Source organism: Homalodisca vitripennis, unplaced genomic scaffold, assembly GCF_021130785.1.
Source record: "Homalodisca vitripennis isolate AUS2020 unplaced genomic scaffold, UT_GWSS_2.1 ScUCBcl_2777;HRSCAF=7862, whole genome shotgun sequence".
Taxonomy (NCBI): domain Eukaryota; kingdom Metazoa; phylum Arthropoda; class Insecta; order Hemiptera; family Cicadellidae; genus Homalodisca; species Homalodisca vitripennis.
The window spans coordinates 10,155-28,783 of record NW_025778888.1 but is presented as its reverse complement, the minus strand read 5'-3'; the positions used below and the strand labels follow the sequence as shown (position 1 = coordinate 28,783).

Here is an 18,629-nt window from a genome sequence, read left to right as displayed (position 1 = left end):
GCATCTGTGGAGCCAAAATTAACGGTCCAGTTAATGGGAAGTTGATTAGATTATGTTTCTAAAGGCCATGTAAGGTTAAAGTTAATCAGAGTTGTTTGTAAGGTGAGATGTCGGTATCTTACTTCAGAGTGCAATAATAAATCAGTATTATCAACCAGGAAAAACTAAGATTATATATAAGAATTTATATATTATTACACCCATTGTAGTACAGAATGACTTACGTTGTACGTAGTATCTTACATCAAAGTTTAATAATGAATCAGTATTATCAACCTTGAAAGACTAAGATTTATATATTAGTGCACCTCTTGTAGTACCGAATGACTTACGTGGTACGTAGTATCTTACATCAGAGTGTAATAATGAATCAGTATTATCAACCTTGAAAGACTAAGATTTATATATTAGTGCACCTCTTGTAGTACAGAATGACTTACGTGGTACGTAGTATCTTACATCAGAGTGTAATAATGAATCAGTATTATCAACCTTGAAAGACTAAGATTTATATATTAGTACACACCTTGCAGTACCAAGTAACTTACGTGGTACGTAGTATCTTACATCAGAGTGTAATAATGAATCAGTATTATCAACCTTGAAAGACTAAGATTTATATATTAGTGCACCTCTTGTAGTACCGAATGACTTACGTGGTACGTAGTACCTTACATCAGAGTGTAATAATGAATCAGTATTATCAACCTTGAAAGACTAAGATTTATATATTAGTGCACCTCTTGTAGTACCGAATGACTTACGTGGTACGTAGTATCTTACATCAGAGTGTAATAATGAATCAGTATTATCAACCAGGAAAAACTAAGATTATATATAAGAATTTATATATTATTACACCCATTGTAGTACAGAATGACTTACGTTGTACGTAGTATCTTACATCAAAGTTTAATAATGAATCAGTATTATCAACCTTGAAAGACTAAGATTTATATATTAGTGCACCTCTTTGTAGTACCGAATGACTTACGTGGTACGTAGTATCTTACATCAGAGTGTAATAATGAATCAGTATTATCAACCTTGAAAGACTAAGATTTATATATTAGTGCACCTCTTGTAGTACAGAATGACTTACGTGGTACGTAGTATCTTACATCAGAGTGTAATAATGAATCAGTATTATCAACCTTGAAAGACTAAGATTTATATATTAGTACACACCTTGCAGTACCAAGTAACTTACGTGGTACGTAGTATCTTACATCAGAGTGTAATAATGAATCAGTATTATCAACCTTGAAAGACTAAGATTTATATATTAGTGCACCTCTTGTAGTACCGAATGACTTACGTGGTACGTAGTACCTTACATCAGAGTGTAATAATGAATCAGTATTATCAACCTTGAAAGACTAAGATTTATATATTAGTGCACCTCTTGTTAGTACCGAATGACTTACGTGGTACGTAGTATCTTACATCAGAGTGTAATAATGAATCAGTATTATCAACCTTGAAAGACTAAGATTTATATATTAGTGCACCTCTTGTAGTACCGAATGACTTACGTGGTACGTAGTATCTTACATCAGAGTGTAATAATGAATCAGTATTATCAACCTTGAAAGTCTAAGATTTATATATTAGTACACCCCTTGTAGTACAGAATGCCTTACGTGGTGCGTAGTATCTTACATCAGAGTGTAATAATGCATCAGTATTATCAACCTTGAAAGACTAAGATTTATATATTAGTACACCCCTTGTAGTACCGTATGACTAACGTGGTACGTAGTATCTTACATCAGAGTGTAATAATAAATAAGGATTATGAACCTTGAAAGGCTAAGATTTATATATTATGCCACCCCTTGCAGTACCGTATGACTTACGTGATACGTAGTATCTTACACCAGAGTGTAATAATGAATCACTATTATCAACCTTAAAAGGCTAAGATTTATATATTAGTACACCCCTTGCAGTACCGTAAGACTTACGTGGTACGTAGTATCTTACACCAGAGTGTAATAATGAATCAGTAATATCAACATTGAAAGGCTAAGATTTATATATTAGTACACCCCTTGTAATACAGAATGCCTTACGTGGTACCTAGTATCTTACATCAGAGTGTAATAATGCATCAGTATTATCAACCTTGAAAGACTAAGATTTATATATTAGTACACCCCTTGTAGTACTTCGTGGTATAAATGAGCGTGTCACTCGACCCTGAGTCATACTTCAAACAGAGTGTGTTATGTCTCACTCGAAAACATAACGTGATTATTTGCATTATTTCCATTTGATAGCTAAAATCTTGAGAGATAGACAGCTTGGTTATATTAAGAATTAGTGATGACAATAGACGTAGTTATGTTATTATCTAACTCTCAATTTGTAAAGATCATTCACTAACACTGGAAACGAGATAGTAGTACAACAGCCAAATTAATTTAACTATCGCACTCTCTCATCCAGGAAAGGTCAGTTGGCCGATATGTCGATCTGTTACTTTATATACCTTAAACTCTCATAAAAACCTACAAAATTCACAAATTTAATCGTACAACTATTCAGTGGTCTAAGTGGTTGTGTTGGAAATGTTACAGAGAAATAATAATTGGATTACAAAAGTTTGCACGCAGTATTCAAAAAACTTAAAAGAAATGAGTCCCAAGAAATAAAAGATAGAGGTTTAAGTTCCTTTTATAGCTTTGTGCCCGCCTTTGCCTTAAGTAACCGGCTGCGAGGGTTAATATACTTGAGTGCAACTTGCGAACTTTACTCTGACTTTTGGACGCTTCCATCGAGAGATGAACTTTTTTACTCGTATTTCATTAAAGAAACATTTTTGCTGTATTAAAATTTCTATTCTAATACTTATTATTTTATTTGCCATATGATTCAACCTATTTCACTTTTTCACTGTCCCATACATTCAAACGGAATTACTTCGAACTTTTATTCAAAATGTTTAGTAATTTAATCAACTCCAATTAATTACAGACCAAACACATTTTTATTCATTTATAAACTATGTCATTCAAAATTTGCGCTTTTATTTAGCAGAGGAACAGGAAAATCATTTTAACATTGTTTTTCATGCGAAACCATGATATGGCAACGAAAAATTGTAGGAGTATAACAGTGAGACAGTTTAACGTTTCATGTGGCAAGATGTATCGAAAGAAAGAATCAACTGCAGTTTTTGAATTTTGCATGATACTTTATTTATGCATAAAGAAGAATAAGTGTTATGATAGTGAATTTGTTTATTAAACAATTTCTAAGTATATTGGTACTTTTTTCCGCTTTGATGAAAAATGTTAAAAAGTGTCTTTATGATTGTCTATGTCCGTCCGCAGGGCATCTGGAGGATAAATGAGCTACCTTTTGTGTGCATACTCTTATCTTTTTATAGTGAAACTTGGCTGATATTAAAGTAGGCAGTGTACTGGGTTTCCAAGGATAATAGTGTTTTAAAAATTACAAAATATAGCATAGAGCATTTGGGAGCCAGGTGATTCAGTGGGCAGTAGAATGCACTGATGATTGGTCTTATGAATTGCGATGGTAATATATATTTAAGCTTGCAACCCATAAGTTGAAAAAGTCTGTATATTATTTGGAGGATTTTCAAAATGTCAGCGAAGACTATCCATCCGTGAGGTGGCAAAACGTTTTTCCTCTCTGTCTGTCCACAGTGTACATCGAAAACCAATCAATATAAATGAAATTTAACTCGAACCTTCATTTCTATTTAGTTTGACCTTTGCGAATGAAATGTGACTATTGTATTTGGCTGAGTGCTAGAGCAGCCTAACAATCTGCAGGATATTTATTTAGAGAATGACCTGACCTATACGTTTTTAATTAAGTATGAAATCTCACGCATACACAGGGACGATCCATGATGGTACATATCCTTACAGTGGATTTGGTTGAGAGCTAGTTCGGTGAAATATTCCGGGAATGAAACTTATATTTAGACCTTATGTCGTATATTTTTGCTATTTCTGAGAAGTTTAGTAAAATTTATCTTCTGCATGTGTATCCGCAATATATCTATAGCAAATTCATTTTTAAACTTAAATCTATATATATATATATATATATATATATATATATATATATATATATATATATAAAAAAATGAATGTTTGTGTGTTTGTTTTTTATGGAATCGTGAACTATGTGTCCGATCATTACGAAAATTTGGATGTATATTATGTATTTATTTCACGGAGAAGTTTTATATGTTATGCCCATTGATGCAACTCGCCACCAGGCGGCGCTTTCAAAGAAAAGTTTTCGAAGCACCTGCACATTATAAACTGCAATTACGAGATAGATACGTATATTAACAGGCAAACACTATTTGAAGGCGCTAAGTTACGATGTATATTTATCTTTAAAATACATTTTTCGTTGAACTTAAAGCTTGAGTGGGAGACCACTTTATAATAAAAGTATATGTATGTATACAATACACTTTTGACAGATTTTCTTGATCGTGACATCAAGTCAAACTATAGGCTACATCGGCGTTGGAGATATAATTCACTTGAACCAGAAGTGCTCATACACGGGCAAAACTTATGAAAAGTGTGTGAAGCCGCGGGAAACCGCTAGTTTTGCATAAAACATTTCTACATAGGCAGCATTTGATCTCGATGATAATGCATGTCCCCAATGGAATTTGGCTCACTGTAATTGAATAAAGCCTATCTCTCAGTTGTCTGCAAATTTCTCTTTTATCTGTTTGGATGCAAATTTATTTTCTGTCTGATCATGTATCCGTTTGTATCGAGAATGGATTGAGCATGCAATTTCAGTAAAGCCTCTTACACAATACATGATCTGGCGTAATTAAAGTTTTTTCCAAGATTACACATACGGTTTAGAATCTTCTAAAAACCTTCTTCAGTAAACGTATTGCTTTTTTCAATTCCATTTGTAAATTCATCATATCTCCTGTCTAGCCAAGCTAGTGTACCCTAATCCGTCTATTTTCGTGCACCATAAAGGAAAAATGGTGTAAATCGTTACAGACACTTTTTTCATATTGCTATATGCATTACAAATTATTAAAAGTTACATATTCAATGCACAACTACACTCTTAATATTATGTTTCGTCTAATCCAGCGTAGAGAGTTTTTATTTATTAAACCCCATTTAATTGATTTAAATTTAATCTAAATTGGTTATGAACGTAATCAGACATTTTTGTTGATATATATATATATATATTATTTTTTCTTAATGAGAAGATATATATTTATTTTTATATAACATATTATATATATATTTCAACTAAACTTTGAATACATAAAATGAATAATGAATAAATATAATAAATATATATATATATATATATATACATATATATACATATCTTTTTCAAAACAAATTTTATATTTTTATCATTTATTTGATAACTATACTACATTTGAGACTAATTGGAAAATAAATATTCATCTTAAACATACGTGCTGCCCGAAAAATGTTTGAACATTTTTTTTCTGCTTTCAAGTGAAAAACAAAAATCTCCGATACATTTTTAACTATGATTCTTGTAGTTTACATGCCAGTTACACATGTCCTATATAATCCATAAATTTTTGTAGCTATAGCTCTGATAGTTTGTCATTGATTTGTAAAACTATAACTGAAATCAATAGCTTCAAAATCAGTTTAAGAAAATTAACTTTTGAGTAATACTTTAGTTGGGACCACAAAATTTAATATTCAAATACAAGAAAAGCACTGGTATGATGAATTCGTTTTTGGCATCTATTTTAATTACAAAAGAAGCTCATATATGCGTAAAAACAAATTCAGGATTGCTTGAAATTTCTATCCCGCCCTTTTCATTAAGAGAATACCCAAGACTGGTATTGCCGGAGAACTGTTGGTAAAGCAGATTTGAATCGTTTCCCTTGATACCTTTTCTCTATTCTTTCATCTGGTTTTTCAGGATCAAAAATCTTCCTGTTTGAAATCTTCCGTCTTGATGACGTCTTTAGGCTCGCAAAGCACTGTGGGTAGCAGCTGACAAATCAGGACGAGGACCCAGTCCGCCAGTGCTCTCAGATCTTGCCGCAACTCTTCGGCAGTTAGCCGCTCCTGACACCCGAGCTCTTCCAAGGTGGAGTTCAAAGTCTGCAGGTAGATGTCGAGCAGTTCCTCCTGCTTGGTTTCTCGAACACCCTCGTCCGCACTAGTCCAGATGAAGTAGATGAGGTCAACTGCTGGAGATGAGTACCTTGGGTACTGAAAGTCCACTAACTTAACAGCAAACTGGTGTTCCAGAGCTGTTATATTTGAACAGCATGTTGTTCACCCACAAATCCCCGTGGTTGAGAACATTCACTGACTGTTTTCTAACTTGCAGTGAGACAAGTCCAGTTGTTTAGATCTATCGGCCATAACGTAGCCATCTTCGTTCAAATCTTTCAGCACCAACCTGTTTCTGTCAGGGCAGTAGAAATCCTTAGGGCCAAATTCAAACTTTGCTCTTTTGTTCAACTGAGATAGTACATCGGCATAAAACCTTTGTTCTCTGTTGAACAGATCAATTTTCTCCATGTATTCACTGAGAAACCCGTGAGAAACGGGTGTTTTAATTATTAGTGAGATAACGTGTTTGTCAACTGACTCCCCGAGTGTGTATTGTACCTTTACTCTGAAAACGTAAGTTCCATAATTCTGGTCTAGAGGTAGAGCTGACTTTGCAGTAAAGCTGGTCACCGTCATCCTTGGTTCCTGGTCTACCCCGTCTTGGAGAACAGTTGCAAAATATGATTCATTCAGCCAAGATGGGACTTCGGGCTCCATTTTCCTGAAACAGTACAAATTCCATTAAGGCTGAACATGAAATGATTAAGTTCATGTATGCTTATTATAATACATATCGTATTACTACAAAAGGTTAAGGCAATAAACTTAGAACCACATTTTACGGCACAATACTGCGAATATAGCATGTGTGACATATAGTTCAATGATTAATGATAATCTTTGAATGAATTAACTTATTTTAAATAATAAATGAACAAGCAGGGTTTAAAATGGAGATTAAGTTAGAAATTCTTAGGCCTAAACGATACTTTTCTCTATTAAGAGGATTTATGTCAGTTCTAACCTTAAAAATGTTCTTCTCAGACTGTTATAAATCTAATCTTAAGAATAAAAAGACAAGCTTTTGGCATGTGCTCCTTAGTGAGCCAGCTATATGTGGTAATAACACGATCGTGTGTGTAAACCACATGAAATTAGGATGATAAATACTCGTGGCTCCTTTGATTTGCACCAAGATTGATAGCTAGCAATGTTCATACGTTTTCGCTCTCTGAATTCAAAACATCTTTTATGAAAGCACTTAGTTTTTGTATAACCTTGCAAAGTTGCAATTTTTATACGTTTTACTTAATTTATTTTTAATTATATGGCCCTTTTTCACCGTTATTCTGCTCATCTTTAGAGGCAACCAGCCAGTTATCTTATAAAACATAATAGTGGAGGGGGAGTCGATACAGTACAAGGTGGCTGGTATTGATCAAAAGTGCTGCAGTCATAAACAGGATTGGGAATATGCGATATCTCTAGCTCTGATCCTAATTGTGACGTGATATACCGTGTGGCCATCGTATGTCCCAAAATAGTTATATCGTTATGTACTGGTTCCAATGTTCCGAGTTAGCGAAAAAGACAGGAGGCCTCGGAAGCGTGCCCCTCCCAAACTCGGGGCAAATCATAAAAAAAAAATAATCACATGCCACTAGTGGGAAGAGAGACAAAGAGAGACAAGATTTCGAGTAAATGATATATAATTAATAGGTGGCAAACATTTCCATGCAAAATACAATTACTTCAGCACCACGGTGCACCGCGTAACTTAATAACGAAATAACAACAATCAATAGAATTCCAATAAAGACAATAACATAATAAATAGAAACAATAACATAATAAATAAATAATATAATATACTAAATAACATAATATCAGGTACGGCAGTAGTAAATCTAAAAATTTTAACAGGTAATTTTTTATGAACTGAGGGGAGGGAAAAGGTTGTAGAATTTCTAGGCCCACTAATTTTAAAAAGTAATTTGGTTTCAAGTTTGTAGCCGAAAATTAAAAAAAAATATTTAAAGCCAATTTTCGAAGGAGGCGGGGGGCTTAGTTGCCTCCACGAATCCGAATTAAAGATGAAATCCTCCCCTTCAGTTCATGTAACTAAACTAAATAATACTGGCTAATATACTGGCCCTCCTCCAGATCTAACATCTGGCAGCGCTCCATACAAGCCTATCCTCTCAAGGGGTATAAGAAGTAAAAAAACATTTCTGATCCAACCTTGTTCCAGAAGAAATTAATGGGAGCACTACACTCCGGTTGGATGCCGGTCCAATAGCGCTGGCAGGGCGCGGGCATTCAGTTTGGTTTCAGTGCTGTGGGCAGACTCGCCGCATCAGTCCCGCTGACGGCACTCACGGGGACCCTGTAGAATCCCAACATAACCAGTAGAAATTCAGAATCAACTTTACTACAACCCGAGTAATAATAAAAACTTAATTATGTTTGCCACAAAGTATAATAAAATATTTAAATTTAACAATTAAAAAAAATAACAATCTATAACTAACAGTACCTTTTAAGTATCAAAGACTATTTCCTAAAAATAACTCAAGACACCAAGTATTAAAAAATACACTACTTGGTGACAATATTAAATATTACAAACAAAACAAATTTTCAAATATATAAACATTTACTTATAGGCTAGAACAGCCATACTAAATGATTAAGCGTGATAACAATTACTTGTAACTATAATTCGCTGGATTTTAATCATTCTATTATAATATTATAATAATTTACATTTTGCTATTAAATATTAATTGTAAGGTAGGCATAATAATAATTATATAATTTACAAATAATAACAATACATTATTTCCCAAATAACAATAATTAAATTCTAATCAGTTCACGCTACTATAAAGGCAATAATTAAATAATAAAATTGAAATCATGGATGTTGCCACCCAAATATGCACGCAACACGAAACACGAGGGTAACAAAAATTTGCAAAGTCTGTACCGTCTCGCTTACACTAAATAAAAACAAGGTGTGTACACGGAAAAAATAATTTCCGTTCGCCGAACGGATCAGTTAGAAAGCACAAGAGCGAAAGATAAAAAACTAAACTAGCAAGTAAATAAATTAACAAATTTTAGAATGTACGAAAGACAGGAACGAACACTTTGCGACACGAAAAACACGTACACGAGGAACACAAGTTACAAAAATATATATAAATTACTTATAACTAATCTACGATAATATATGTCTGGGTGGGAGAGAAAAAACCGCCAACTAAATAAGTTAAGAGAGTGCAAAAGAACATTTACCTGCCGAAAGTCGGAGAATTAGCCAGCCATGTGGAACGGGACGAGCAGCGAACAGACAGCAAACGCAGTAGCTTCTCCGAACGTGTCTCCGAACAGTCTGACCGCTCCGAACAGTAGCCGGTGCCGGTGCCGGTGAACAGCTGGTCGGTAAACTAGTCAAGGTCAACCAGCTGACCTCAACCAATCAGTCCAACCAGGCAGAAAATCAATACTTGACGGAGTGACTCCCCCACCGACTGACAAGAGTGGCCGAGGTGGGAAAATAATAGACAAAAATAAATTGTCCAAACTGAGCCCCGGCTCAACCTCCCCCACTAAAAAGGGTGCAACCCCAAACAAAAACCTCTCCCCCACTGAAAGAAGAACCAACAAGCTCTGGCACAGGAAACGGGAAGTCGAGAACCCTAACAGGAAACGAAGTCCTGAGCAGGAGGCAGACAAGGACACGATCCTCCTGAAATTTTGTGAGGCGCCTCTCTTGGAGAAAGAAGAAAATAGAAAGAGAGTAAAACGACACCACAGGGAAAACCAGGGGTGATCAGTCCCCGGACACCCCCGCAGCCGCACCAGTATCCAGAGCATGACCAGAGGTATCACCACGGAAGGCCTTCAGATGAGAAACATGGGCCTTCCGCCACAACCTCCCCGATACGGGATCAACCAACTCAGCAGTAACTGGGGAGAGAAAACGAAGAATCCGGTGAGGACCTGTCCACCGATAGCAAAGTTTGGCTGCCCGTTTATCCACGGCCGAACTGACCGGATGGGCCTTTACAAAAGACAAGATCCCCCACCTGGAAGGGGTTAGCAATACGTCCCTTATTGAATTTCCTCCTCACCCTTTCCCTAGACTGTAGGAGCTTAACCCTGACTGCTTCCCAAGTGTCACTTACATTGGGAGTACCAGGTACTGGTAGAAGACTATCCAGACTCCAGAGATTAGACAAGGGATCAGAAGGAGGACGACTAAACATGACCTGAAAAGGCGTGGAATCATGACTTTCGTGAAGAGCAGAATTGAAGGCTAACTGAAGCCAGCTCAGGTTTTCATCCCAGGTAGTTTTGTTTCTCAGCGTGATAAGCGATGAGGGCGGCTCTGAGATTGCGGTTGAACCGCTCAGCATGAGAAGGCTGGGGGTAGTAAGGAGATGTAGTAACATGTTTGATTCCATGCCCAAAACAGAAGCGATGAAACTCCCTCGACACGAATTGTGTGCCGTTGTCTGAGACGAAGGTGGCGGGCACTCCAAAATTCTGTAGAAGGCGGGACTTGAGTGCCTTGACGGTGAGCGACGCCGTGGCACTCCTAAGAGGAATCAACCAGCAAAACTTAGAGAAAGCATCCACAGCGACAAGCAGGGAGGTGTTCCCTGACTTGCTACGGGGAAAGGGTCCCACATAGTCAATGAACATCTTTTCAAGAGGCCGCTCCGCCACCTCGGAGGAAAGAGGTCCTAATTTGGTATTTTGTGCTGGTTTACTGACCGAGCAAAGATGACAAGCTCGTACTCTACCAGCAATGTCTCTGTCCATACTCTTCCAGATGAACTTATCTCTGATTTTAGCGATGGTCTTGTGAATACCTAAATGACCGCCCACGGGAGAAACATGAAAGTAGGAAAAGACCATCGGTATGAGGGCACTCGGCAGAACAATCTTGGGACCACCTCCGCGTCGGGCACGACAGCAGAGGACACCCTTGGACAAGAAGTAAGGAGAGTGGGCTTCTCCCTCCTGGAGCTCACCAATGATGTTTGACAACTCGGGGTCTTGAAGTTGGTGAGAGCCAAAACTCTCAAAGGCAGCAGGGAAATCCAACATCACAGTCCCACACAACGGTGCTTGAGAATCAACAGGATCGCTGGGTAGATGATACATTCTAGAAAGAGCATCGGCGACGACGTTTTGGGTGCCGCGAATGTGCTGCACCCTGAATTTAAAGGCCGCAATTTTGACAACCCAGCGACCAATCTTCCCAAATTGTCGAGGATGGGCCAATAGCCAGGAAAGAGCCTGATTGTCAGTTTCCAGCAGAAATTCGGAATGCTCTAGGAACCTCCGAAACTTATCCATGCCGAAAAACGACCGCCAGACACTCCAGCTCATAAATAGAAGATTTCTTTTCCTGAAGGGTCAAAGTCCTAGATGCAAAAGCTATAGGTTGCCGAGCGCCGTCGAATTCTTGAGAAAGCACAGCTCCTACAGCACAGGATGAGGAGTCAGTCTGCAAGATGAAGGGCCTACTAAAGTCCGGTATTCGCAGCACAGGAGGTTGGATAATGGCCTCCCTAAGCAGTTGAAAAAGCACGTTCTTGATCTTCACCCCAAACGAACTTTGCGTCTTTCCTTCTTAAGGCGTTCAGAGGGGCGGCCACCTCGGCAAAGTCAGGAATAAACCTACGGTAGAAATTAACCATGCCTATGAATCTGGCAACACCCTTGGCATCCTTCGGAGGAGGGAAATCCCGAATGCCTTGGGTCCTGGCAGGGTCTATAGATACACCCCTAGACGACACGAGGTGACCGAGAAACGATATTTCAGACTTGGCGTAAGACACCTTCTCCGGATTGACTGTAAGGCCAGCCCTACCCAACCTAACCAAGACCTCCTCAAGATGTTTAACGTGTTCCGTGAAAGACTCACTGTAGACCAGAAGGTCATCAAGATAATTAAAGACATATCTGAACTTCACATCGTGGAAGATGGAGTCAAGCAACCTAGTTAACGTTTGGGCCCCCACAGCTAGCCCCATAGGCACAGATCGGTACTGATACAAATTCCACGGAACACAGAAGGCCGTGAGAGGACGTGATTCCTTCTTCAACGGAATCTGATGATAGGCTTGGTTCAAATCAAATATAGTGAAAAATTTGGCCTTACCGAACCAATCAAAAGCAGAATGGAGATCGGGGAGAGGCACTGAGTCTATTTCAATTTTGGCATTAAGTTTTCTTAGGTCAACCACCATACGATGTTTTCCATTAGGCTTTGGAACCAAGAACGCTGGACTGGCATACGATGAGTTTGAGGGCTCAATAACTCCTTGATCCAAGAGATCCTTCATGATACCACGCATAACCTACATCTTTGGAGGAGCCAACTTGTATGGGTGGGAGCGTACTGGCTGAGTGTCAGTCAGACGAATTTCATATTCAATAAGATGGGTAGAACCGAGCTTGGGTGTGAGGACCTCCGGAAATCTTGAGCAAAGCTCACGGAGAACCCCAGCTTGCTCCTCATCCAAGTGACCGAACGGGTCCTCAGGGGCAGAACCTTCCTCACACTCCACCTCACCAACCTGCGGCGTCGATTTGCATTTATCAGAAAAGGGGACTGACACTCGCCGATTGAATCTGAAATAAGACTGGCCCGCCTGAAGATCCAGCACCAAACCAGTCTTTTGAATAAAATCCGCCCCCAAAATACAATCCATACTCAGGTCCTGGGCCACAAGGAAGCTCCACACCCATGAAAAACATTCAACCTTAAACTTGATTGAAGCCTTCCTCGAAATTGGAAGAGGGGAATTAGAAGCAGTCCAGCAAGTTAAAGAAGACTCCTCGGTGTGCTTCACCAAACCTAACCTTGAAATGGCTTCAAAAAGACGGGAAGAGATGAGGCTACAGGCTGACCCGGAATCAACTAGGGCCTTATGCACTGAGTCTCCCACTAAGATATTGATATAAGGGCACACCGAAGATGCTGTCCTAAGCCGTAGGTTTCCCTTTTCTGCTAGGCTCATAGTGTCCAAACTATTAATCAAATTTTTCGCACAGGTACTATTTTTTTGAAATTTTTTCTTAGACCTCGGGGGAACTTCAGAGAAAACCCCCCTTTGATCTAGTTTTTTTGGACCAGTGCGATATCTCCTAGGACACTCCCGACGAGTATGACCTCGTTCACCACAGGCATAGCAGATGGGTGGATGAAGCCCACCAGAGTGATGTGGCCCATCCACGGGATTCTGTACGGCCGTGACAGCCCTGGAGGGCTGGATGGAACGATGATTGTTCCTCTCCGCCCTCTGCCGGTCAGCAAACTGCACGCTGCGCGAAGCAATGCACAGACGGTCCAGTTCAGAAAAGGTGGAAGGGCGACCAGCAAAAACCAGACGGGACCTCTCTTCAGGATTGAGACCCTCAAGAATGGTGGTGACCACAGTACTTTCGGGGATATTGAGCCTTAACACCCTATCAGTGTCCCTCACCTCGGCCACAAACTTTGCCAAACTCTCTCCGTTGCCCTGAGGCCTAAAGCATTTCTCCACACGGAGACGTTCCCTCAACTGACCAGGAACAAAGAAATCCAATGCCTCCCTATGAAAATCATCCAGGGTACCACCCCTCTGGAGAACTCGAACCAGACAGTCACCCAAAGGTGGCCTACAAAACGGAGAGATGACATGCAGGAAGCTCGCTCCTGAAGACCAGGCAAGTCATGCAGTCGCAGGATCTCAGAAAGAAACCGCAGCAAGGCTTCAGTATCTAGACCATCCACCGTTGGTAGTCGCTGCAGCAACGGGGTAAGTGGGTTTGGAAGCTTGTGATACTGAACAAAGGATCCCGTCATCACAGTCCCCAGTCCTCCAGATCCAGCAGGCATTTGGGTCACAGGCCCCCGGGCCCCGTCCACACCAGACACCTCCGCAACGACTGATCCAGGGATCTGGCCTTCACCCTTAACAGCCGCAGCAGAGTCAACCGCAGACACAGTTTTTTCAGGAGCCTTTGCCCCCTCGTCCCTCTCGAGTACAGTCAGCAGGCCGTCCACCAAGGTGATGCGTTCCTCCAACCACTCCCTATCACCAGAACTGGTAAGCTTGGATCTAAGTAGCGACAGCCTCATATGTAGATGGGTAAGCCGGGACAAATACCTAGCCCTCTCTCGGCCAGTAGGCGGCGACTCCAACCAGTCCTCCTGACTATTTTCAAAAGTCTCCAACTTAGCCTCCAAAATGGGCCTCTGTTTCTGGAACGTCAAATCCCTAGGCCAAGTCGTGTCCAGGTCCATATTATCCCGCAGTTGCTTCCGCATGGACTCGCAGTCGGAACCCGGAGTAAGCCCACGAGCCAACAACTCAAAATGGAGATCCTCCTTCAACAAGTATTCAGGCACCAGAGAGACAGGCATGAAAACAAAGAGTAACAAAAAAACTAACAAACAACACACTGACTCGAAGTCAACGACTAACAAAGCAATAACTAAGGCGACAAGTGAATAACTTAGTGAGACAACACTCTCAGCAGGGTCCCCAGAATTCCTGCCGTCCACGAAACACGGCAGCGAAACCAAAATACCGCAACAAAACACTACGCCGTACCAGAACAAAACCAGAAAAAAAAAACAACGAAGACAAGATATAACAAAAACACACAAGTAACAAGAATCCGAAAATAATAAACAAGTTTACACACTTCCTGTAGATCGGCGGAAAATAGCACAGCGAGACGGCACAGGCGCAGGAAGTCAACTAACAACTTCAACTCGTGCCTCTCACCACCAGTGGCAAAACAAAAACCCCGGGCCCGCAGAGGGTAAAAACACGTAACCACGCTCTGCTACCATTTTGTTCCGAGTTAGCGAAAAAGACAGGAGGCCTCGGAAGCGTGCCCCTCCCAAACTCGGGGCAAATCATAAAAAAAAAATAATCACATGCCACTAGTGGGAAGAGAGACAAAGAGAGACAAGATTTCGAGTAAATGATATATAATTAATAGGTGGCAAACATTTCCATGCAAAATACAATTACTTCAGCACCACGGTGCACCGCGTAACTTAATAACAAAATAACAACAATCAATAGAATTCCAATAAAGACAATAACATAATAAATAGAAACAATAACATAATAAATAAATAATATAATATACTAAATAACATAATATCAGGTACGGCAGTAGTAAATCTAAAAATTTTAACAGGTAATTTTTTATGAACTGAGGGGAGGGAAAAGGTTGTAGAATTTCTAGGCCCACTAATTTTAAAAAGTAATTTGGTTTCAAGTTTGTAGCCGAAAATTAAAAAAAAATATTTAAAGCCAATTTTCGAAGGAGGCGGGGGGCTTAGTTGCCTCCACGAATCCGAATTAAAGATGAAATCCTCTCCCCCTTCAGTTCATGTAACTAAACTAAATAATACTGGCTAATATACTGGCCCTCCTCCAGATCTAACATCTGGCAGCGCTCCATACAAGCCTATCCTCTCAAGGGGTATAAGAAGTAAAAAACATTTCTGATCCAACCTTGTTCCAGAAGAAATTAATGGGAGCACTACACTCCGGTTGGATGCCGGTCCAATAGCGCTGGCAGGGCGCGGGCATTCAGTTGGTTTCAGTGCTGTGGGCAGACTCGCCGCATCAGTCCCGCTGACGGCACTCACGGGGACCCTGTAGAATCCCAACATAACCAGTAGAAATTCAGATCAACTTTACTACAACCCGAGTAATAATAAAAACTTAATTATGTTTGCCACAAAGTATAATAAAATATTTAAATTTAACAATTAAAAAAAATAACAATCTGTAACTAACAGTACCTTTTAAGTATCAAAGACTATTTCCTAAAAATAACTCAAGACACCAAGTATTAAAAAAATACACTACTTGGTGACAATATTAAATATTACAAACAAAACAAATTTTCAAATATATAAACATTTACTTATAGGCTAGAACAGCCATACTAAATGATTAAGCGTGATAACAATTACTTGTAACTATAATTCGCTGGATTTTAATCATTCTATTATAATATTATAATAATTTACATTTTGCTATTAAATATTAATTGTAAGGTAGGCATAATAATAATTATATAATTTACAAATAATAACAATACATTATTTCCCAAATAACAATAATTAAATTCTAATCAGTTCACGCTACTATAAAGGCAATAATTAAATAATAAAATTGAAATCATGGATGTTGCCACCCAAATATGCACGCAACACGAAACACGAGGTAACAAAAATTTACAAAGTCTGTACCGTCTCGCTTACACTAAATAAAAACAAGGTGTGTACACGGAAAAAATAATTTCCGTTCGCCGAAACGGATCAGTTAGAAAGCACAAGAGCGAAAGATAAAAAACTAAACTAGCAAGTAAATAAATTAACAAATTTTAGAATGTACGAAAGACAGGAACGAACACTTTGCGACACGAACACGTACACGAGGAACACAAGTTACAAAAATATATATAAATTACTTATAACTAATCTACGATTAATATATGTCTGGGTGGGAGAGAAAAACCGCCAACTAAATAAGTTAAGAGAGTGCAAAAGAACATTTACCTGCCGAAAGTCGGAGAATTAGCCAGCCATGTGGAACGGGACGAGCAGCGAACAGACAGCAAACGCAGTAGCTTCTCCGAACGTGTCTCCGAACAGTCTGACCGCTCCGAACAGTAGCCGGTGCCGGTGCCGGTGAACAGCTGGTCGGTAAACTAGTCAAGGTCAACCAGCTGACCTCAACCAATCAGTCCAACCAGGCAGAAAATCAATACTTGACGGAGTGACTCCCCCACCGACTGACAAGAGTGGCCGAGGTGGGAAAATAATAGACAAAAATAAATTGTCCAAACTGAGCCCGGCTCACCAATAATGACTCAGAATTTGTAGTAATACAATCCCATTTCTTGGTCAATATTGGTACAGGTATGGAAAACGTACAGGATGTAAATTAATTAGTCTACTGATACGATTAGATATATTCCAAACGGTTTTGAGATATTGATATAAAATCTTCACCTTATCTATTACAATACTTTTTGGGCTTTTTAGAGGGTAACAAATTTTACCAACATTTTAAAAGAGGGGTAGAGAGGGTTACTTTAAATTTTAAAATTGCAATCCCTATCTTGTGACATGTCATATTAAAGGTCTATTCAATAGAAACGCAATGGCACCAATGAAACACTTCTGCATCGATTCTAGCAAAAGTTATGGGCAAATAATACAAACAAATTATAATATATAGGAAAAATCCAATGTCTTGCGCATATCAACACAATGCATGCGTGATATCTTTTAGGGGTTCTTTGAAGGGCCCAACCTATCCCTTTACGTAGTATCTAATGTTTTCACTCGTAAAAAAATATATTTATACTTTGGTATTTATAGCAACCAAGGTATTTCTTTGTTACGTTTGCACGCGTAAACCGTTCAACCGATTAAACTAAAATTTTTTTTAGTAACGTGTCTATAGTAAGGTTATCTTCTATAAACCAATTACAACTATTTTTGTTTTAGTATAAGAGCGATCAATTGTGTTCTGAACTAATAACCCTTTATTTTAAGAATGCACGAGTTCCAATGGAATTCAATAATTAAACTCAGTATAAAATCATATTAATTTTAATAAAATTTAAAATCAATAATACAGCAACGCCAAGCTATCTTTTTTACTTTGAATTTATTCTCAATTATTTCATATTTTTAACCCATCAAAAGTTCACAAGTCCAGTCTAAAAATTAACAATCAATCAATCGTTCAATAATTGTGTCATTCAAGTTCTCAGTGCTAATGTTTTCAACACAAACTCAAAATAAAAATCTTTATTAAACTTCAAAATAAAATAATCTTCTTCAAATATCAAATGAAACAAATAATAAAATAAGACTTATTCTCAAAATAAAAAATCAAACAAATTAAGGTAATATTAATATTTAATATATGAACAAAGACAATGTCCAACCAGTTAAACTCAAAATTGTATCAATTTCAAACTACTTATTTTCTGTAAATTTCCAATTTTACAAATGATTGAATTATCCAGAATTATCCGCTTGGCTTTGAATGTTAAACTTAGGAACTTGTTAAAATATATATATAATCTCAGAACATCAAATAAATTTTCTTTTTCAGTGGGCTATTCCTGATTTAACCAAATTGAACAGGAAAATATCATCAAGTAATTTTCTATTTAAATGTTAAAACTCTAACTTTCACAGTACCTCAAACATCTGCTGAAGACTTCACCAACTAACAAAAATAACTATAATAGATTAATCAATTGAAAAAACAAACTTTTAATTTTGAAAAGAATTTTAATCTTAATACTCAACCTTCCTACCGAAAAATCAATACGGCAAGAGTAGGCTATCACTTCACACGAACTTCTCTCTCTGAGCACACAGCAAAGAATCCCCTGAAAACGTGGTTGAATCCACCGGAAGGATCTAGAAGTCCCTCCCATCATCTAATCAACCTAACATTGGCCAATCAAATT

General features: G+C 38.3%; 1 protein-coding gene across 1 annotated transcript; it reads right to left on the bottom strand.

The window, feature by feature from the left end:
* Positions 1-5,954: 5,954 nt before the first annotated feature.
* Positions 5,955-6,816, bottom strand: LOC124372229 (the record flags this gene model as incomplete). Its single annotated transcript, XM_046830604.1, has 2 exons — positions 5,955-6,289; positions 6,353-6,816. Coding segments are annotated over 2 exons (799 nt in total), but the record flags the coding sequence as incomplete, so codon positions are not given.
* Positions 6,817-18,629: the final 11,813 nt, after the last annotated feature.